Source organism: Phodopus roborovskii, unplaced genomic scaffold (assembly GCF_943737965.1).
Source record: "Phodopus roborovskii unplaced genomic scaffold, PHOROB, whole genome shotgun sequence".
NCBI lineage: Eukaryota > Metazoa > Chordata > Mammalia > Rodentia > Cricetidae > Phodopus > Phodopus roborovskii.
Window position 1 is genome coordinate 1,547 of NW_026127062.1, and position 21,794 is coordinate 23,340.

General features: G+C 37.9%; 1 protein-coding gene and 2 non-coding genes across 3 annotated transcripts in view; 2 read left to right on the plus strand and 1 right to left on the minus strand.

The window, feature by feature from the left end:
• Window positions 1-208: 208 nt before the first annotated feature.
• Window positions 209-21,794, plus strand: part of LOC127214786 (melanoma inhibitory activity protein 2-like) — a gene marked incomplete at its 3' end in the record, with an annotated part of 99,890 nt that continues 78,304 nt past the window's right edge. Inside the window, 14 exon segments of the mRNA XM_051175048.1 lie at window positions 209-284; window positions 4,560-4,691; window positions 6,014-6,039; window positions 6,135-6,219; window positions 7,765-7,836; window positions 9,028-9,132; window positions 10,284-10,355; window positions 11,601-11,696; window positions 14,440-14,448; window positions 15,570-15,692; window positions 18,592-18,702; window positions 19,200-19,221; window positions 19,517-19,563; window positions 20,342-20,432. Of these exon segments, the coding sequence (XP_051031005.1) occupies window positions 267-284; window positions 4,560-4,691; window positions 6,014-6,039; window positions 6,135-6,219; window positions 7,765-7,836; window positions 9,028-9,132; window positions 10,284-10,355; window positions 11,601-11,696; window positions 14,440-14,448; window positions 15,570-15,692; window positions 18,592-18,702; window positions 19,200-19,221; window positions 19,517-19,563; window positions 20,342-20,432 (1,009 nt within the window).
• Window positions 3,222-3,343, plus strand: LOC127214788 (small nucleolar RNA SNORA26). The gene has a single exon (XR_007833903.1). It is a non-coding gene; the product is annotated as a small nucleolar RNA SNORA26 (small nucleolar RNA).
• Window positions 21,665-21,793, minus strand: LOC127214787 (small nucleolar RNA SNORA61). The gene has a single exon (XR_007833902.1). It is a non-coding gene; the product is annotated as a small nucleolar RNA SNORA61 (small nucleolar RNA).

The window sequence follows — 21,794 nt, forward strand, 5'->3', positions numbered from 1 at the left end:
AGCTCTCCAGGACTCTGGTGCTGGAGGTCAGAGTGCCAGTGTTGACGCGTCAACTGAGATAAGGGAGGTGGAGAGGGCAGTGGTGCCAGCCGGCCCCAGAACCCTTCCCTTTCCCAGTGCCCCCCTGACTGTGCTCTGCTCTGCTGCTGTCCATCTGTCCAGCTGCAAGGCCCCCCATCGTGGGCGAAGGGATGGCGGTGCCTCGTACTGCCACCGTGGTGTGCCCATGGAGGATTTTTGAGCTGCTGCCAGTTCTAATTATCTTCATGTTCTGTGAATTTAAAGTAAGTAGTGCCATGCTCATGAATAAAAATGCTCTATGGAGGTTCTAAATGAAATTAGGATTTTGGTCATTTTCATCATGTTGGCTGTTTGGGGAGAAAATACACAAAATTAATCCACAGTTGAAGTCTATTGCCTATAGAAGTACACATGCAAAACAAGGGAAGGGAGTGATTATTTTTTCCTTGGGTTGCTGGGAAAGTCTTTAGACTGAGCAAATAAGTTTCAGTAGATGAGGTGTGAAAACAGCATTGACAGGAGCTCACAGCATAAGTGAGCCAAGGGCCTGATGTGAAATGATGCTTACTGTAGACCAGTGGGTCTCAAGGATTGGTGTGGGGTGTGAGATCCAGCACAGGCTCATCAGTGGTGAGACCCATAGAAAAAATGTATAGATATTCCTGATAGTATGAGAATCAAATGTCAGGGAAAAAACACAGGAAGGAGAATTGATAGGGGTAAGGATCTAGAGAAGTTGGTCCTAAATGGGGCAAGAAGAAATAAGAGCTAAAATGAGTGTGACTTTCTTGATTAGCTGTAGAGAGGGGGGTGGGATGTGTGGAGAATCTAGAATAATCCCAAGTTCCTGGCTGTGTCAGTTAAGTTACTGAGATGGGGCTTATGGGAAGAGAAGCATATTGTAGATGAGAGATGATTTCAGGTCACACACATCTCCCTCAGAATCCACAATTAGGGCCTAGGGAGATGGCTCAGTTCAGAAAGGAAAGTGCTCTGGAGTTCCTTATGTAAATGCTGGGTGGAGGTGTGAATAGAGGAATCCCAGGTTCACTGGTAATCAGTCTATCAGAGAATGTGTGAGCTCTAGATTGAGTGAGAGACTCTGCCTTAGAAAAATTGAGGTAGAAAAGGAAGACATTACCACAGCAGCCTCTGGCTTTTCATATAAAATACACAGGCACCTAGCAGTTACCAACACTTATTTTTGATAAGGTTGTGGGTGAGGAACATGGAGGGATTTTGCAGACTTGTCTGGATTTTCTGTGGTTCAGTGGGCTGTGTGGATGTGTGTTGCATTTTGTAAGGGAACAGTCCTCTCCCCTTCAGGATGGTGTTAGCTGTGAGTTTTCTATTGGTGCTGTTTGTCAGATTGAGAAAAGTAGTCCTAGTTTGCAGTCTCCTGATGATTAGAAGGTTGATTTTCTTACATATTTTATTACTATCTGTTGAGATCTTCTTTTTCTTCATTTCTTTTACTGTGGATTTTGACATTGGGTTTTTTAACTGAACATTACATACCTTTCTGTGTATATATGGTGTGTGTGTGTGTGTGTGTGTGTGTGTAAATGCAAAGCCCCAAGAGTCGGTTTTATCCTTCTACCACATTGGTGATGGGGGTCAAACACAGGTCCTGAGGATTGGTGGCAAAGTTTTTACCTGCTGAGCTATCTTCCTGGACCAATAATATTTAAAATTTTTATTTAGATTTATTTATTATATATAGTGTGTTCTTTCTCCTTATATCCCTGCAAGCCAGAAGAGGGCACCCTCATTGCAGATGGTTGTGAGCTACCGTGTGGATGCTAGGAACTGAACTCAGAACCTCTTGACAACTAGCTAATGTTTTTAACCATTGTGAGATCTCTCCAGCCCTTGTCCCCACATATTTTTTTTACAAAATCTTTTATGACTATAAATTTTCCTATTACACACTGAATTCGTTGTTTTGTGTTGCATTTTATTATTTGAAAAAAATCCTTTATGTTCATGGATGTTTTGCTCTTGCATGTATGTCCATGTGTCACATGTTTGCTGTGCTTAAAGAAACCTGGAAATGGGGTCATAGATAGTGGTGAGCCACCAAGTGGATCCTGGGAACCAAACATGGGTCATTTATCTACAAGAATGACAAATGCTCTTAACTGCTGAGCTCTCTCTCCAGCCCTTCCTGTTTTTTTGATAACTAATTTTAAGCCGTTGTAATCAGAGAAGATGCTTCTTGACATGGGAATTTTTTAATTGAATTTTTACTATTTTAAACTATTTGTATGTGTGTATGTGTTTGTAAGCTTCAGCTGCCCAAGGAAGCAGCAAGAGGGCATCAGATCTCACAGAGCTGGAGTCATGGGCAGGCACTTAGGGACTTCTTGACATGGATTCTGGGAACTGAAGTCTGCTCCTCTGCAAGAGCAGCAAATGTTTTCAGCTGCTGAGCCATTTCTTTGGGCTTGGCCCTGTGATTTGATTATTTAAAGAAACAAAACAAAAAAAACAAACAAAGAAACCATTGAGGTGTGTTTTAGCTTAGTGCCTGGATTTTTTCTGAAGAATCTTCCATGTACATTTGAGAGTGAATGTATTTTCTGCTATTATTGCATAGTATTTTGCTAATATGATAGTCTAACTTATTTGTAGTGTTTTTTACCTTGTTCTCTTTTCATGCTGACTCACTGAAAGTGAGATCTAAAAATAATTACTGTTGATGAACGGTTTGTTTTATCCTTACTTCAACAGATTTTACTTCATTTTGTGGTTCTCTTGCATAAAATCCTACAACTTAAAGACTGAGCTAGCCTTTTCAATCACATCTTTGTGTCTAGTAACAGTTTTAGTCTTAGTCTTTTTACCTGCTATCAGAGGAGTCAATCTACTTGTTTATGATCAGTTAGTATTGGGGCCTGGTGATAAAGACTAGAATAACCCACTGAGGGAAGATGGATTCAGGAAGAGATAATATATGCAATTAATTACTCTGTGAGATGTGGAAGAATATTTTAGAGGGTATGTGGAGGGCTTGGTTATACATTCATAGTCTTTGGAGAGAGATAATCGAAATATTTGCCATGCCTGAATATCTGTTCTTGTGATCCTAGAGGCAAATCATTGTTATCATTGCCTTGCAACATGATATCACACTTTTGTGTATGTGGCTCAGGTGAGAAAGAGACAGGACCAGGATAAAATATTTTTAACCCTTTTCTGAGCCCTTGCAAGGTCAGTCCTGTACCTGAAGGATCTAAAACACAAGATTAAAGGAACTCTCCATAAAACCCAGAGCAGAGGCTGTGCACCTACACTTTGGATCCTTTCTGGAGTCACAGATGTAAAAAGGAAAATAAAGATACAGGGAATAAAAAAAGAGGATACTATTGCATTATATATTTTTTTTTTTTTGGTAGAAGCTGTAGATAGCAGCTTGTAAAAGGTCCTTGTCATGTACTAGCATAAAACAGGTTTTATAGATAGTAATTATCTAAGGATTTGTTGTTCATTTTGTCAGACCCCAAGGAGAAGACAGCTGTGGAGTTTCTAGATGGTGTATGTTGATGCCTGGAAAGAGTCAAGCCCATCATTTCTAGGGTTGTTTTTGAAAGAGCCATTTTCTTTTTGGGCTCCAACTGCATTAATTTAACTCAAGAGACAGGAAGGAAGGGTTTAAATCCCAACTCTGAAGCTCTGTCAGTTGTTTCTTGTCACTCTCCCTTCCTCAGAGGACAAGCTGCAGATAAGTGTTTTTCCTCTGCAGGAAATGTTATTTCAAACCCAGTGCATATGGATAAATCATGAACTTAAACTCAGGGAAAAGAACCCAATCCAGATCATTGATACTTTTTTTTTTTTTTTTACTGGATGTTAAAAATCTTTGGTAGGGATGGTGTCCCTCACCCATTTCCTAAATAAATACATGGAGATTTATTCTTACTTACGAATGGCTGGTCTTAGCTCAGCTTTTTTCTAGCCAGCTTTTCTAAATTAAATTATCCCATTTCTCTTTATGTGTTGCCTCTGAGCTCTTTTCCCTTGCTTTCTATATGCCTTGCTTTCCTTCTTACTCTGTGACTGGTGCCCTTGGTGTCCTCCTCCTCTTGTCCCTGGATCTTCTCTGGGTCTCTCCTCCTATTTATTCTCTCTGCATGCCAGCCAGCCCTGCCTATTTTTTCCTGCCTAGCTATTGGTCTGTCCAGCTCTTCATTAGGCCAATCAGGTGTTTTAGACAGGCAAAGTAATGTAGCTTTACAGAGTTAAACAAATGCAACATAAAAGAATGAAACACAGTCTTTTCTTGATACTATATCCTTATCCTTTAACTCTCCTGGAATCTCCCCATAACTTCTGTTTGAAAACTACTGTTTCACCACACTTAGCCCCTCAATAAGAACAATTGTAATTTACTAGAAAACATGTTTGGAGGCATTCTGCTTTGTATTTTATGGTAGCCCATTCAATATGAATAGAGTTGGCCACAGCCAACTGCGCCTGTCTTTGTACCAGTACTGTTGAAGAAGCATGCTTATAGGTTTATTTTCTTTGTCTCGAAGGTTGTGGCAGCAGTGCCTGAAGATATGACAACAAGCTTTGATCCTAGTGAGCCATCATTAGAATCGCTGATATGTGTGGTTGCCATTGTACTGCTTACCATTTTCTTATTTCTTTGGAGAGGATACCGATCAGTAAGTAGCCACTTATAATAAGTGAATGGTCATTCTAGGGTTTTTTTGTTTTGTTTTTTAGTTTATTTCCTTTTATGTGTATGACTGTTTTGCTTGTATGTATGTGTGTGTGTTATGTGTTCCTGGTCTACAGAAGTGATTAGTGGGCCATTGTTGGATGCCCTGGAGCTGGAATTACTGATGACTGTGAGCTATAATGTCGATGATGGCATTGAATCTTGGTCCTCTGCAAGACTAACAAATGCTCTGAGCCATTTCTCTCTAACCTTCATTTTGTGTTTAGACTGAACAACTAATTGGAGAAACTTGTTATTTCAGGGAAATGAGTTAGGTCTTAGTGTTCTGCGTTATGCTAACAGGTGGTTTTTAAAAACTGAACAGGGATTAACAGAAATATTTTTATGTAAGTATATTTTAAAGGATTTTATTGTAGGGATACTACACACTAGTACTAAAGCCTCAACTTTCTTTCTTTCCCTTTTCTTCTTTAAATTTGGGGTGTCTGTGTTTGTTTTTAACAATATTAAAAAGTTTGCAGCTGTATCTACTTCCCAACTAAGAGTAAAAATCGCTACTTTCATGGCTCTCCTGGATCCTATATTGCTTTTTCCTATGCTAACTGTTTTTAAGGAGGGAGTCATAACATAGCCTTTTCTTTCTGAGACTTCTTTTTAGATGTTGGCCTTTGTGCTTCTGACTGACTTCATTTCTAATGTCTTCATGGTTTTTTCTTCCTTACCTTCTGCTTACATATATCCCACTGTTTTTTTGTCAATTTTTTTCTTCCAGTTTTCTGTCTCTGTTTTCTAGGTGGCATGAGTGTTCTTGTTTGCGTCCCTTGACCACTTTACCCTATCCCCACTGTTCTCAAGGGTGGATTTATCCCTTCCTCATCAAAAGCTGAAGTATGAAGAAGAAAAAAGACTAATGAGTTTTTTAGTCAGTCAAGGTCTAGAATCCAATGATATTTCATATATTTTTATTTTGATTATTAACCGTAGGAGATTTAATAATGGTGGCTCCTTAAAATACTTTTTGTTAGAGCCAATATATGCATGGGAAACATGGGGTTAAGTGTAATTATACAGTTTTCTTTAGAATGAGACTGTTTCAGAGCCTTTAATATAATAACACACATGATACCACACAATGGGAGACCTTACTATATAGCATTGTTTTCATTTGAAATAGAAGGCTTTTGGGTAATTTATTTACCATAAGGCCATAAGAAAGTTGGCGTCTTAAAGCTGGAAGTAGAAGTCAGATAGATTTGCTTGAAGATATATTTGTTTTAATGTAATTTTGTTAAATTTATATTTCAGATTCAAAGCCGACTTTATTTGAGTAAGTAGTCTTTTTTGATTTTAGATCTTGTGATTGTATCTAATTTAAAGCGTTTTCACACTTTAGTCATAATAATCTTTCCTTTGCTTGCTCAGTAAGAGAGAATAGACTGGCTGTGGAACTTGCAATGGAAATCAAAAAGAAATGTGATCTAATTGACAAAGTGTGCCTTGCTCAAGAGGAGGTAAGATGTGTTTGAAAATACCACCCATCACAGTGTGGAGCTTAATTGTTCTCCATGGGTTATTGTCTGCCATCAGAGCTTTGTTTCAGACCAGAGCTCTGTTGCTGCTCAACTTCATCACTTAGCCATTCTCTTTGCAGCCACCCTGGTGATGTGTAGTGTTTACCTTCCCTGACTAATTAGTCAGAGCACCTTGATTTGCTTATTGCTCATTTAGATATTGTAAAATTGCCTTTTATGTCTTATCCACCTTAAAAGATGACTTTGTTTTTATTGTGTGTCTATTTGTGTCTATGTGTGTAGGTGTGTACCAAGAAGGCATTTGTGTGGTGATCATAGGATCATAGGACATGGAGGAGTCACTTTCCTCTTTTTTACTACTTGGGTCCCTGGGATTGAACTCAGGTTATCAGTCTTGGCAGCAAGCTCCTTAACTACTTACTGAGCCATCTCACTTGCGCATTTCCATCCTTTTAAATGCACTCGTAATCTTTCTCAGTTTATGCCATATAGATTAGGGCCTTTGCTTTTACTATTTTATGTCATATATAAGAGTTTTTTTTTTTCAGATATATGGATTGTAAATCTCTTCTACTCTGTGGCTTACATTTCTGTTTTGTTTGGTGTCTTAGAAGGTAGAGGATTTGAATTACAATTTAATGTAGTGTAATGTTTCATGAGATTTTTTGCTTATCAAGGATGTAAAGGTACTTTTACTTGTTATCATGTAGAGACTTTTTTTACTGTTTTCATTTGGACATGCTAGGACTACTGTGACAAAATACCTTTAGCAGCAGAAGTGAATTTTCTTACAGTTCTTGAAACGAGTCCATGGAGATATAGCCAGGCTTTGCTTCCTCTCTGACCTGTCCCTTGACTTTAGATAGTACTGTCTGCTTGTTGTGTCTTTCTCTGTCCTAGTGCTCTCCTCATAGGATATCAGTCATATTACGTTGCGGTCATCTTAAATCCCTCCTTTTAACCTACCTGTATTCAAAGGCTTTGTCTCTAAATAACACAAATTCTGAGGTGCTGAGATATAGGAGACAGGGTTTCTCTGTGCATCACTGGCTGTCCTGAAACTCACTCTGTAGACCAGGGTGGTCTGCAACTCACAGATTTTATCTTCCTTACTTGCCTTATTTATCACATGATATAAATGTCTGATAGCCAGTTACCACATATTGTTCTACTGACAGACTGGAGAAGCCATTAATCCGTTCAGGGGATAGTAGATGACTCACTTCTTTAGATACACTTTAGTCACACTTGCTGTTAGGGTTTTCAGCCCCAGCAGATGTGGGGGCAACTTTGCTAGTCACAATGGAAACGTTCTGCCATATGTTGCCTAGGCTGATGGTTGTGGCTTGTTTGTAGACCTGGCTTTCCTCAGCACAGTGTTTAGATTGCAAAACTAAGCTCAGAAAATCCAAGGGTACTTTACATGGTGGATATAAATTCTGTTTCCTTCTTTGGTGTCTATTTAGATACAAGTTGAGATAAAATTTATATTTTTTTCCTCACGTGTTCCCTTGTTTCATTCAGTATGAAGGCTTAGAGTCATCCTTAAAGGAGGACAACTTTGACAAGGCATCAACAGAAGTACAGAGTTTGAAGGTAAAAAAAAAAATATGATATAAAAGCTAGGGAAAAGATTCTTATTAGAAATATCTTGTCTCCTCAAAAATAATTATGTCAGAGAAATATGAAATTGTGTATCTGGATCTTACAATGTACAGAAAAAGTTAGTGGAAACAGAATATTTGTAGGTAGCATAAAATATTTTAAAATATAACAGTTTCAACTCTTGTCATTAACTTGTTTTGAGTGATATAAAATCAGTTTATCAGAAGCTATAGATTTATAGAAAGAAAAAAATTCTGCATTCTGTACTCCGGTGAAAGGATTGGAAAGACAATTCCTACTTTTGACATAGTTTGCTCCAGGAAAGAGACATAGAACTCTCACAAATTTAAGCATAGTAGCAGACAAGTAAGTTGTAACCATATTATTTTTTTCTTACCATGGTAGTAGACATTTACTAAAATTAGACCAGAGGTTTACATTGTAAAGAGCATGGTGATAAATATTTAATCCTTTCTGTGCATCAACCCTTGTCTACACACTCCATCACAGCCAGTTTTCAGTCCATAACCATGATTTCACAGAATGGAGAGTTTAGGAGAGATGGACAGTTAACTCTCCTGATTCAGAGGACACAATGACTCGTCCTAACAGACAGAGTATGATGTGATGAAGTGCCTCAATACTCTTTGCAAGTGGAACGGTTATTAAAACTGAGTTGTGAGCCTGTATAGTAAATAGAAATATCCTGCTCCTCCCAATGATAAAACAGAAAAAAACTTTGTCCCTTTGATTATGTGTTCAGTCCAGAATGGCAGTTCTGTCATCCTCTGTCCTGAGTAGCAAGTCTGTGTCTTATGATGTAGAATGCCTTTGTAGAATCCACAGGGAGTTTAGACTCCAAATAAACTCATTAATTTTTCTTTATTTTTACATAAAAGTGTTTTTGGAATACAACTGTTTTAATTCCTTCAGGGGGTATTCATTGTTTGCCATGGTTAACTGGTGGGCACCTAAAATACTTACACTTTTTTTTTTATAGAAGTTGCTGGCAACTGATAAATCTGCTGTTATTTTAATATTTGAGAAATGAAAGAATGTGTAAAGTGTTTATTAATTTGAGTATACTCATCTGATTTTTACCCTATACTCATCTGATTTTTACCCTAACGAAAAATTCTTATGTTTGGCTTGTTTAAAGTTAGCTTTCTATTTTAGGCAACTTATAAAAATCTAGAAAGAGATAAATCTAAACTTGAAGAAGAAATATTACTTATAGAGAAGAAACTAGAAGAAGAGAGAGCTAAACATTATGAAGAAGAGGAATTGGTGAGTCTTATATATTCCAAGAGAATTATGAATCTTACATATAAATTAAATATTGACTAAAATATTATATGTGAGCCAACCAAAGTGGCACAAACTTATAATACCAGCACTTGGTAGGGAAAAAACAACAGTTCCAAGCTGTCCTGCCCTGAACAGAGAGAGGATATACTATCTTCAAAAATGTAAAGAAACTCATGTATGTAAAAAATGGAATGCAGGCTGGGCATTCTTGACAAATGCCTTTAATCTTAGCAATCTGGAGGCAGAGGCAGGCAGATCTCTGGGAGTTTGAGGCCAGCTTGCTCTACTGAACGAGTTCCAGGAAGGTTCCAAAGTGACACAGAAAAACCCTGTCTTGAAAAATCAAAAGAAAAAAAATGATGTAGAATAATATGAGAACAAAATTTTTCACATCTGATCTGATCTTTTCACCTCTTTTGTTTATTTGTTGTTATGTTTTGTTTTTTCAAGACAGGATTTCTCTGTACAATAGCTCTGGCTGTTGTGAAACTCACTATGCAGACCAGGCTGGCCTGGAACTCACAAAGATCCACCTCCCTCTACCTCCTGTTTTCTGGGATTAAAGGCATGTGCCAACACCTCCCATCAAACTTTTACTTTTTAGATGTTATGATGAGTGGCTTGTGCATATTCCTGTGTTCTTGTTTATATTTATTGACATAGTCTTAGAATATAGCCCTGTATGTATAAGTGAGGCTGGCCTCAAACTCATTACCTTCCTGCCTGTGCCTCTTAAGAGCTGGGATTACAAGTGTGCACCCCCACACTTGGCTCGCTTGTTATTTTAAATGGAAAATTTCAATATTTACGTTGCAAGCAACCATAAAGAATATCTTTTATTTTACTTTAAATTCTGGATTAAGCAAAATCTTGATGTGTGTGTGATTATTTAAATTAGTGGGTTCACCTTAAACCTGAAAAGTTCCATGATGTATTGCATTTGTAAGGACATCATGTGATTACATAATTTGTAAAATCCTTGTGAGCACTTGGAATGCAAGCTGACAAGGCCTCCTCATCTGGCCTCTCCCTTTTATTAACAGTAAACTAACAATGTACCTAACTAATACATGTTGTCTTGGAGCAAAATGGACTTATTAAATACTTATTGACTGATACTGTCTTTTCAGATGAGTGACCTTTCAAAAATGATGCAGTCTCTAGCAGATGAATCACAGTCTGTCAAATCACAGCTAGCTGAAGTAAGTTAAGTTGAAATAAATTGGTCTGTCACTTCTGAAGACCATTTATGTTTCATATTATTATTGGGTATATTTGTCAGAGTTTTTTTAGAGGAACAGAACATATCGGGTATTTATTAAAGCGATTTCCAGGCTGTGTTCCACTCAGTCCAGCAATGTCAGTCTACCAACAGAGAGTCCAAGAATCCAACACTTTCTCAGTCCATGAGGCTGGATGTCTCACCTGATACTCAGTATACACTGGAATACCAAAGAAGTAAGCTGTAATGCCAGTGAGGGTGAGGACCAGCAAGCTTCCTCCTTCCATGTCCTTTAGATAGGCTGCTGCCAGAAGGTATAGCCCCGAATATAGGTGGATCTTCCCACCTCAAAAGATCCAGATTAAATTTGGGTCTTGCCACTTGAAATGATTTAATTTAGAAACAGTACTCACAGCTTCCTTGGGTTTTAGTTAATTCCAGTTATCGTTGATAACCAAACATAGCCATCACATTAGGTAATAATATATTGTTAGTATTTGAAATGTAGCCAAGCTTAAATATGCATTTGTTTTAATGTGTTACCTTGATTGAAATTCATTTTCCTCTGGATATATTTAACCTAGGAATGTATCTGAGCACTCTTGAAGTTGTGTAACATGTATCGATAATAAATAGATTTGCTTCCTGCCATATAAAGTTTAGGTCATGAGACAAAGAGTAAGGAGTATGGGGTCTTTCTCTAATATCTGCTCCTGCACTAGTGAGCATGGAAGAGAGAGGTCACCAGTGGACTGTCCTCATGAGACCTCCAGAAAGCCTTCAATTCTGGTTAGAGTTTCTTTTTTAAAATCACAAAGTGGGCAGGCAAGCAAGCAAATTTTTCTAAAGTGTACATGGCAGTAGCAGGTTGCTAAGGGTGACAACCCATTCTTTCAGCTATTTCTCCAGGTTATTCCCTTCCTGGTAGCAAATAGGCAGTAAGGCAGTGTTTTAAGTAAGCCGCTAAATAAACCAGTAATTCTGTAACTAATAATTGTTCTTTTCTATTTCAGTAGTTAACAAAATTGTCTGAATTGTACATGGAAGATTCAATAATTTGTTCAAAGTCATGTGGCAAATGAGTGTATCAAAGTAGTGTTGATACTTCCTCTGCTGTAAATAGTGGAATGTTTTGGCCTTTGCTTACATTTTATGTTCTTCAGAAAAGACATAATCAGGGGGCTTTCTGTTAAATTGTTTTAAACGGTGTATTTCTATTACTTAGGCCAAAACCACACTAAGAATATTTGAAATAAATAAAGAACGACTTAAAGGAGTAATAACAGATACCTTGAATGAAAATTATCAACTTCAGGAAAGCGTGCATCAGGGTTTGTAGACTACAGATATTCTTTTAGATATGAATATAGCCTTTGATGTTCTGGGCACCTCACGAATGAACCATGTGTGGAGTTGTGTAGTGAACGAGTAAACTTCTTAGAGCAGGAAGTCTCCCCTGCAGACTCCCATAAAGGATTTAAAAGTGTGTTCTTCCATCTGTCTTCTCCCGTGAGAGAAGGCAGTCAGAATTTTTACTCTCACAGGAGACATCGGCTAACAGGATTCCTCACAATAAAGACTGCAGTAAGAGTTAACAGATTACCAATTGGGGTCCTAGAGGAGGGAGGAGTTCTTGGGTAATGTAAAGGGACAACTTACCTTTTATCCTCACCCTCCTCTCTGTCTGTCTTGACTATATATCCTGAGTTGCCCGACGTTTTATTTTTTTTTACTACTTGGCTTCCTGTAATGGATATTTGTAATCTATCTCAATGGAAATGTCAATCACTCAACTGCCTTGGCTAATTTGTTCATTTACAATTCTATTATTATTATTATTGTTATTTATTTTTTGAGAGTGTCTTGTATTGTAATTCAGGGTGACCTGGAACTTACTGAGGTACTCAGTCTCCTAATTGCTAGGTTCATAGGTATGTGTGTGCCTACTGCCAGATTTTTCCTCTTCTATTTTTTTATTTTAATTATGTGCATGTGTGTAACTTGATTGTAGATATGTGCACACAAGTGCAGGTACCTTTGGAGGCCACAAGCATCAGATCCCTAACATAGTCTGTAAGGGGAACCAAATTCAGGTCTCCTGAAATAACCATAGATATTCTTGGACTCCTCCTTCATTTTCTTCTGGGGGCCATTTTTCTTGGAATCTTACATTCTCCTAGTCCAATAAGAATGTGTAATGAGTGGCATTGGTGGCACATACCTATTTATCCCAGCACTGTGAACAGAAGCAGGTAGATTTCTGTGACTTTGAGCCCAGCCAAGTCTACAGAATGAGATCCTGGATAGCCAGAGAAATCATGTCTCCAAGAAGGAAAGAAGGGAGGAAGGGAAGAAAGGAAGGAAGGAAGGAAAGAGAGAGCAAAGAAAGAAAAAGAAAAATGTGTTCTATAGATCTACTGGGCATTTTTGTCCTGATACTACAGTTCACTCAGCAGCCAAGGATTTTTGTTTCCTTATCTTAAATGTTCTGTTTCCTGTTTCAAAAGAGAATATTTGTGATTCATTAACTTGTTTATCTTTCAGATAATAAGGTACAGTAGGTAATTTTAAAAGGAGATTGCATAGCTGTAAAGGTCTTATTTTCCATTTTTAAAAAAAGATTTTATTTTGAAATTAATTATTATTTTTTAATTTTGTGCATGTGTTATTTGTGTGCATTTGTGTTCATGATTAAGGTGCTCTCAAAGGCCAGGGAAAGATGTTGAATCTCCTGTACTTCGAGTTATAAGTGGCTGTGATGAGCCCGATATAGGTTCTGGGAACTGAACTCAGGACCCCTTGGAGAACAGTACATGGTATTAACCACTGAGAAATTGCTCTAACTCGTTGTTCTCTTTCATGTTTCAGATATTTAGATACTTATTTGCACTTCTTGGTGTTTTGATTCTGCTTTTGTTGTTGTTAGTGTGACAGGGTTTCTCTGTGTAATAGTCTTGGCTGTTCTGGAACTCACTATAATCTCATGCAGGCCTCAAACCAGGAGATCTATCTGCTGTGCTGCATTTTTTTTAAAATAAAACTTTGATATTGCTGCATTGTCTTCCCTTTCCATGTTTGGTTTTGAAACTTGAATGATGTGTTGATTATGGGACCTTCTTTGCTTTCTGCCCTTTTTTTCTCCTCAAACATTATCTTTCTGTTGTCTTTAGCTCTCTGAGATTGTGTGATGATGTGTCACATAGGGTTTCTTTAATATGTTGGATTCTTACATTCTGGAAACTCTTGAAACTGTGGGTTACTAGAACTATTTATTGTGATAATTTAAATTTTGTTTTTTTTTCCTTTTTATTTAAATTTGAAACAAATTTGTCAATCTCAGTTCCCTCATGTTCCCATTCATGCCTATAACTCCCACCAAAACCCACCCTATCCCCTTTCTGCTTCCCATGGAAGGTGAGGCCTTCCGTGACCAAATAGCAATCCAAGAAATACTGGAGAGACTAACTTTAAAGCCCTTCCATGATAATGATAGTGACGACTACCTGATTTGTTGAGTGTGTTTGTGGGTGTGAGTGTGTGTTCATTTGTGCACATGGATACATGTGTGTAACTGTGTGTAGTGACTAGAGGCCTTACCAGTGTCAGGAATGGTCCACCTCATTTTTTTAGAAAGAATAATCTCCCTTAAGTAATTCTGTCTATCCTGGAGCTCCCTATGCAGATCAGGATGACTTTGATCTCACAGAATTCCACCTGACTCTGATTCCTGGGCACTGAGGTGAAAGGTGTGCATTGCTGTGCTGGACAACATTTCATCTCATTGAGCTGGTTGGCCTTAAATCCAAATAGAAAGTGGTTGCTTACTTTAATACACTTATGCTACTGTGGTACCATAAGCCACATCTTGCTGCTGGGTTGTTATTTCAGCTTGTGTGCTTCACAGGTAGGTGATATTGATGAATATGTTTTGTACTGCTGTATGCATAACACCTTACAGCACTATTGAAGCTTGCCAGTAGGGATGAAACACTCAGCTGTATGTATGCATAAAAGAAAAAATGTGATGAGTGGCAGAAAATGTGATGTGTATATGCATGTTTGAGAGAAGACAGGTACAGGGAGGTAATAGGAGAGATATCAGGAGCATGTGTGTGCTTCTGTGTGTTGGTATGTGTGTATATGTTCAGGCATTCATAGGGACTAGAGGAGGACATTAGATCATGTAGAATTACAGGCACCTGTGAGCTATTCCGTGCAGGTGCAGGGAATTGAGTGTGGGTCCTCTGCAAGAGCAGTATGTGCTTTTAACTACTCTACTGTCTCTCCAGTTCCCTAATTCTTCCCTTTTGGTTTCCATTCCTCCCTCTACTACTACTGCTTTCAATCATGAGCCTCTCTGGATTGTGTCAAGTCATCTTATTTTATGTTTTTCTAACTGGCTTATGTTTCTTCTATTGTCTGTGGATTGTTTGGTCTCACATGTGTTAGTTCTGTTTGTCCATTTTCTTTTGGGGTTGATGTCTTTTCCTTTCACATCTTTGTTCTATCATCTCAGATTTTAGAAAACATGGTGGTGAGGACTCCTGTGTTGATTGTCCTTACTATAATAAAAGCTGAGTCATCCTCACTTCAAAGTCCTACCATGTATACCAGGCTAAACTGGAACTCACAGTGAAGTTCAGGCTCAGATTATCTGCAGAATATATATATATATATATATATATATATATATATATATATATATATATATATGTGGACATTGGTGGCACATACCTTTAATTCCAGCACCTGGGAGGCAGAGGCAGTTGTATCTCTGCTGTGAGTTCCAGGCCAGCCTGGTCTACAGAGTTGGTTCTAGGACAAGCTCCAAAGCAATACAGAGAAACTCTATTGGGAAAACAAAACAAACAAACAAACAAAAGTAATGAGATGTAGCAGAGTATATAGGGTACAAAGATAGAAATAATTGACTAGATTTTTCATACAAGTATGTGTCAAAATCATGTACTTGATGAAAATTTTCCTTGGAAATCAGTTGAAGAGTATTTCTTATTTTATAGTCTTCTGCTTTGAAAGTTCATTATAAAAAGGAACCACATCTGAGTCCCTATTTAAGTAGCAGCCCTATCTTTTTAAATATCATTTAATGACACATTTAGTATCTTTTAATGATATTGAAAACATTCATGTAAAAATTGTGTCTTTAATATCCTTGTTATTGTTTTCCTATCAGTATTTAGAAGAAGCTAAAATCATGAAAGAACAAATGAATCAACTCAATAAACAGAAAATAGCAATCGAAGTATCCAACGTACAGGCAGAGCAACTCCTAAAAGTTAAGGAAAATCAGATCAAGGTAATGGCTTGTTTGGTTTAGTCATTAGTTGGTCACAATTTTATACTTAATTGTAAATTCAAATAATTTTAACAGCTTTTATTTGCTATTGTGTCTTTTTGTTACATTTCAAATGCTTCTAGAACATACATAGATTTGTAATATATATGTTAACACTCCATGTCTTTGTTCTCCAGTATTTTAGCCTGGAGTTCATGAATAAAGAAATAAAATAATGATTTTTACCTTTTTGTTGTTTTATATGACCAAGACCATTTAAATGAAAACAAACATTAGACAATATTTGGGAATTTGGGCATCATTTTTCCAAACTACTTCCTGCTGGTAAGGGGCTCTATCAAGGTAATTCCAAGAAGATGCAGAAATCCTGGCTGTAGTCTTTAAGGCTATTTGTCAAGCTGTTTTGAATGTAGGATCACCTGGTACTCGGTTTCAGGAAGGCTGGCTTGATCAAACCACATTAGTCTGGAAGGAATCCACATCTTTTCATTTTCTGTGGAGACAAAAATAGAAATCCTTTTCCCCCAGTAACTTGTCCTTGAACTTAAATTTTGGAGTCAAAGCATTTTTTTCATTTAATTTATTATTTTACATGTCCATCCCAGTTCCCTCTCCCTCTCTCCCTCCCTCCCTTCATTCCTTCCTCCCTCCTTCCCTCCTTCCCTCCCTTTTACACTCTATGCCCTCTCACATGCACTCTAGCCACCCTCCCCTCCCATCCCCCCATGCAATTTCCATATGTAGGGGAATGCCATCCAGTTGGGGTCATGTAGATCTGACAGGTCATGTGAAGTAGGGACTAGGGCTTCTCTCCTGTCTCTAGGTTAAGGCAGTTATACCTCCATGGGGGATGTGTCAGCAAGGTCCTTTTGTGCACTAGGGATACATCCTGGCTCCACTGTCTGAGGTCTCTTAGACTGCTCAGTCCTTCTGGCTGAGATGCATAATCAGTGAGGCCTGAGTCAGTCCCATGCTGGCTTCCCAGCTATCAGTCTGGTGGCCCATTAGCTCCTTCTTGTTCAGGTAAGTTGTCTCTACGTGTTTCTGGTCTTGTCCTCTCCATCTTCATCCAGGTTCTACTTTGACTCAGTGTTTATGTATGGATGTTTGCTCCTGTTTCCATCAGGCACAAGTTTAGAACTCCATGGATAAGTTAGTTGTTGATCTCACTCTCCGGGAAGGGCATTTATGGTAGCCTTTCCATGGAATCTCAGATTGTTAGTTGGCAGCAGTCTTGTAGGTCTCTAGACCTTTCTTTGCATTCAATTTTATCTTCAAACCATTACTGGCTCCATCTTTTATGTTCTCTCTCTCTCTCTCTCTCTCTCTCTCTCTCTCTCTCTCTCTCATCTTCTATTCCTAACCGGGCTCAATCTTCCTGGTCCCACATATTTTCCTTTCCTCCCCCTCCTTTTCTCTCCATTCGCTGCCCCCCCCACTTCCCCTGAGCACTGGGTGAACTGCCCCTTCCCATTTCTGTGAGAGACTTTATATGAATCTCTTAGAATACACCTTGTATCCTAGTTCGTCTGGTGATGTGAATTATAGGCTGGTGATCATTTGATCTAGGTCTAAAATCCATATATGAGTGAGTACATACTGTGTTCCTCTTTTTCATGACTGGGTTACCTCATTCAGGATGGTTTCTTCAAGTGCCATCCACTTGCCTGCATGCTTCCCACAGAGGCCAGAAGAGACCACTGGATGTCCTGGAGCTAGAGTTACAAGTGGTTGTGAACCATCTGATGTGGGTGCTGGGAAAAGAGCTTAGATGCTTTAGCAGAGTAATGAGTCCTGAACTGCTCAGCTATCTCTCCAGTCCAACTGTAAATTAGTAAAAAAAATATAAAAAATGTCAAAAGAAAGTATTTTAGGAAGTGGGGAGATGGTTTAGTGGGTTTGTGCACTTGGTCTGCAAGCATAAGGACTTGAGTTTGAATTATAAGCACCCACATAAAAGAGCATGGCTGCGCATGCCTGAGAGCCCCGCACAGGGGACAGAGACAGTGGAGATTAGAGCCTGTTGAGCTGCCATGGTTTTGAGATAGTAGAGTTCTGATTCCATGAGAGGTCTTGTCTCGAGGCAGTAAGCTAGAGTATGATGGAAGAAGACACTTGCATCTTCTTACCTCATGCTCTTGCAGCTGTATGTGCACCTGCATACTCATGTGTGTATGATACACACAAAAGAAAATATTTTGTAGCTTTGTAGTTAACAAGAATGAACCGTTATAAAACACTGCATTTGATTTTGTTTTCTCTTCTTTCTTTTCCTTTTTCTCTTCATCCTTCCTTCCCTCACTACCTCCCCTTCCTCCATCCCTCCCTTCCATAATATTCATAATAACTTTTTTTTGCATACAGAGTTTCAAGAGGTATTTTTATATTACCAGAACTCACTTTATTACATCAGTCTGGCTCCCATCTCACATAGATCTGCCTGCCTATTCCTTCTGAGTGGTGGGGTAAAAGATGTACCATGTTCAGCAAGTTAGTTTTTCAGGATTAATAGTCCCTAAATGTGGAGTTAGAAAATAAAACCAACTATCTACATATCTCAATTGCAGACAGATACTTAGGGCACAAAAGGATTTATTTATGGGGATTGATTTAAAAAATTATAATAATTAAACACTTACTTGTGTATGTATGTGTCAGGTGTGTGCATTCCATGATGTGGGTATGGAGTTCAGAAGACAAATTTTGGGAGGCAATTTTCCTACCATGTGGGTTCTGGGGATTAAACTCAGATTATCAGTCTAAGTGGCAGATGCTTTTACCTGCCGAGCCATCTCATTGGCTCAGGATTGAATTTCAGATGAGTTAAGTTCTAAATTGTAAAGCTATTATCATGAGTCATTACCTTCTATTTTGTTTTCTCTTTTTACTCAATATCCAGTCTCTGATGGAGAGCCTGCTAAGGATGAAAGACTGGAATTCTGTGCTTGGGGAAGATGTAACTGATGATGGTAATCTGGATGTAGAAGTGAACAATGACTTAGAGAATAACGTGCACTGACTTGTGGCGACCGGCTCCTTGTTTCCTCTTCATTCCACATGTGTATCGAGCTCCTCATATACTTAGACTTGGCACATTTTGTCTATCTTCATGAAGTACCACGCACTCTTTCCACCTTATTTAGCTAGTCTTTTGTGTAAATCTTTCTTTTCTTCTTCAGAGTTATAGACTTCTCTTTTGTTCTTCTCTATAGCCCATATTTCTTCATTATAACAACACAGCTCTTAAGTTCCATAACAAAAGGGGAACTATAGTAAGGTATAGTAAGGTATATTTGTATTTTTCATTTTTATTTTATAATAGAAGAAACATAAATTCTATTCATGTTTAATAGTACTTAACTTGGAGCCATGGTTCATTAATAATTTTAGTGTTGAAGCCACGATTGACTAATTAACCTGGATGCTGTATTGCCATAAGAATCTAAGCATAGTTAAGTCCATGGACACTGTTTATGTAAATATTCAGTTCTTGTTGGGTCTCTGTAGTGCACTGTCTATTTTCCTGAGTGTAGGTCACTCTACCTCATGTAAATTATTGTTTTTATTTTAATTACTCTTTTTACTGAGACAGCATCTTGCTGTAGCTCAAGCTGGCCTGGAATTCACCTTGGAGTCCAGGCTGGCCTTATACTCATGGGAATCCTCTTGTCTTAGCTGTGAAATGTTGGAATTGGAGTCAAGAGCAAGTAAGCTCAGCCTCAAATTGTTTAATTTTGGCCGGAAGAGGGGTTGCAAGACTAGATGAAGAACTAATGCATTAATTTGGATGTGTTCACTAAGTATGGTTTTATTTTTCACTGTAGGTAATCAGCCTAAGGGAGCTTTGAGGAAGCTAATATATGCTACTGAGGTTTGTATTAGTAAGTAAAAATCTAGATGAGAAGGAGCTGGACCTACAGCAGAGATGAAATCTGTGTGTCCTTATGTAACTAATTTAAAGATTGCTTTTATTTTTTTGTATAAGGTTATGTGATAAATGATTAGAATTTTCTTTTTCTTTTGCTGTATTAATTTTCTGTGTATTGGTGGTTTGCCAGCATGCTTGTCTTTATGAGGGTTTGAGATTCCCTGGAACTGGAGCTACAGACAGTCGTGAGCTGCCATGTGGGTGTAGAGACTTAAATCCGGGTCCACTGGAAGAGCAGCCACTGCACTATCTCTCCAGCCCCTAGGATTTCCTTATCAATTTCTTTTTTTATATCAACTTTAGAAATTCTTATAATTAGAGTATTTAGAAATGTTCAAATTGTACACTCATTCCTTCCATTAAAGATATCTTCAGAAATATTATTATTTTGTTTCATCATTCACCTTGTTCATTCTTTCCTTCTGGTTCCAATGGTTCCACATACTCTTTTGAGAAATAAATAATAGCTGTGTTTTCTTCTGGTTTATTCCCTCTGTCTGTTCTTAGTTAATCTGTGTAAAAAGTCCTGATTGTATAGTTTGAAGGCTGCTTTAGCAGCTGCACTGATGTCTTTATGTTGTCCATGATAACATCATCACAGGGAAAATAACTGCAGAACAGTAGTATGGGGTATATTGGAGATGTGTTTTTTTTTTTTTTTTTTTTTGTGTGTGTGTGTGTAATTGATAATTGCTTTTCTTTTTCTTTTCCTTCTTTAAAGTTAAGTGCTTCGTTAAAATCCCTAGAAGGAGACAGAAACCAAATTTATACTCAGTTATCTGAAATAGATGCAACAAATGATGATCTTACAGGTAAGGGTTCTTGACGAGCATGTCTCCTTAAATAGAATGAATTACTTCTGAGTTTTACTGTCAGTGGTAAACTTACTCCATTTTCTCTTATATTTATGCAAATTATTAAAAGCATGTAAGAATGTGGAGTATGGTGCATCTTTGTTAGGGTTTCTATTGCTATGTAGAGACACTTTGACCCTGGCAACTCTTATAAGGAAAGACATTCATTGGATCTGGCTTACAGTTCAGAGTTCTAGGGCCTGCAAATGATAAGTATTCCATAAAGTAGTATTCCATAGTAATTGCACTGCAGAAGATCACACAGGCAGACATGGTGCTGGGGGAAAGAGCCAGGAGTTCTATATCTAGATCTGCAGGCAGCAGGAAGGAGGAGTGCCACTGGGTCAGTCTTGAGCTTCTGAAACCTCAAAGCTCACCCTCAGTGACAACTTCCTCCAACAAAGCAATACTTCCTAATAGTGTCACATCCTCTGAGCCTAGGGTGACATTTTTCACTCAAGCCACCACAAGGAGTACAATGTTGGATATATTTTTAGATGTTAAAAAGTTTTAAATTTAAATTTTTCCTTACATTTTTTAAAATTGAGAAAGTGATCTTCAGGACTTGCTCTTGTAATGTCTACTACTTTAATAAATTCATATAATTTATTAGCATACACAGGAGTGGCTTTAGACCTATAAAATATATATTTTTTAGGGAAAGCATTAAAAAAGTTTGCTGATTTTGTTCACATTGAAAAATAGTTTTTTCCAGTTGTGTTTGTGCTGTAAAAGATATATCACATCTCACTTTGTTAATGAAATAAATTCATATGTTTATATCAGAAGAGAATGGATGGACATATTCAAGTGTCTGTGCTGGTTAACTCAGAATGGAACCACAGGCATCATTTTTTTTTTATTTCTCCTCATCTATATTTTCTTTTCAAAACAGGCTTTATTGATCCTGTTACACTTTAATAAATGATGCAACATAAGGCAAAAGCTTCTGCTTGTGGAGCTTCATTTCCACCTGCCTGATTCTAACTCTACACCTATGATCACAGGCAAGGCCCCTTCACTGATTACACAGCTGAATATAAACATACCAGAAATCAACAACAACAAAATAATCCTCTCAATGAGTACAAGAAACGTCAATATGTAGTCAACCATTGCCACGGCTGCCCAGAACTTCACATTTCTTCCTTTTCATTCTTAACTTATTCTGTGTTCCAAACGATAGCCAGAACCATTTGAATCTGGACCTATGCTCTATACCAGACTTCATCATTGGGAGTCCAGCTTCAGTGTACTTTATCTTCTTTATAACATTCAAGACCAGGGTTGAGATCTGATGAGAAAAAGACCAAAAGGGTC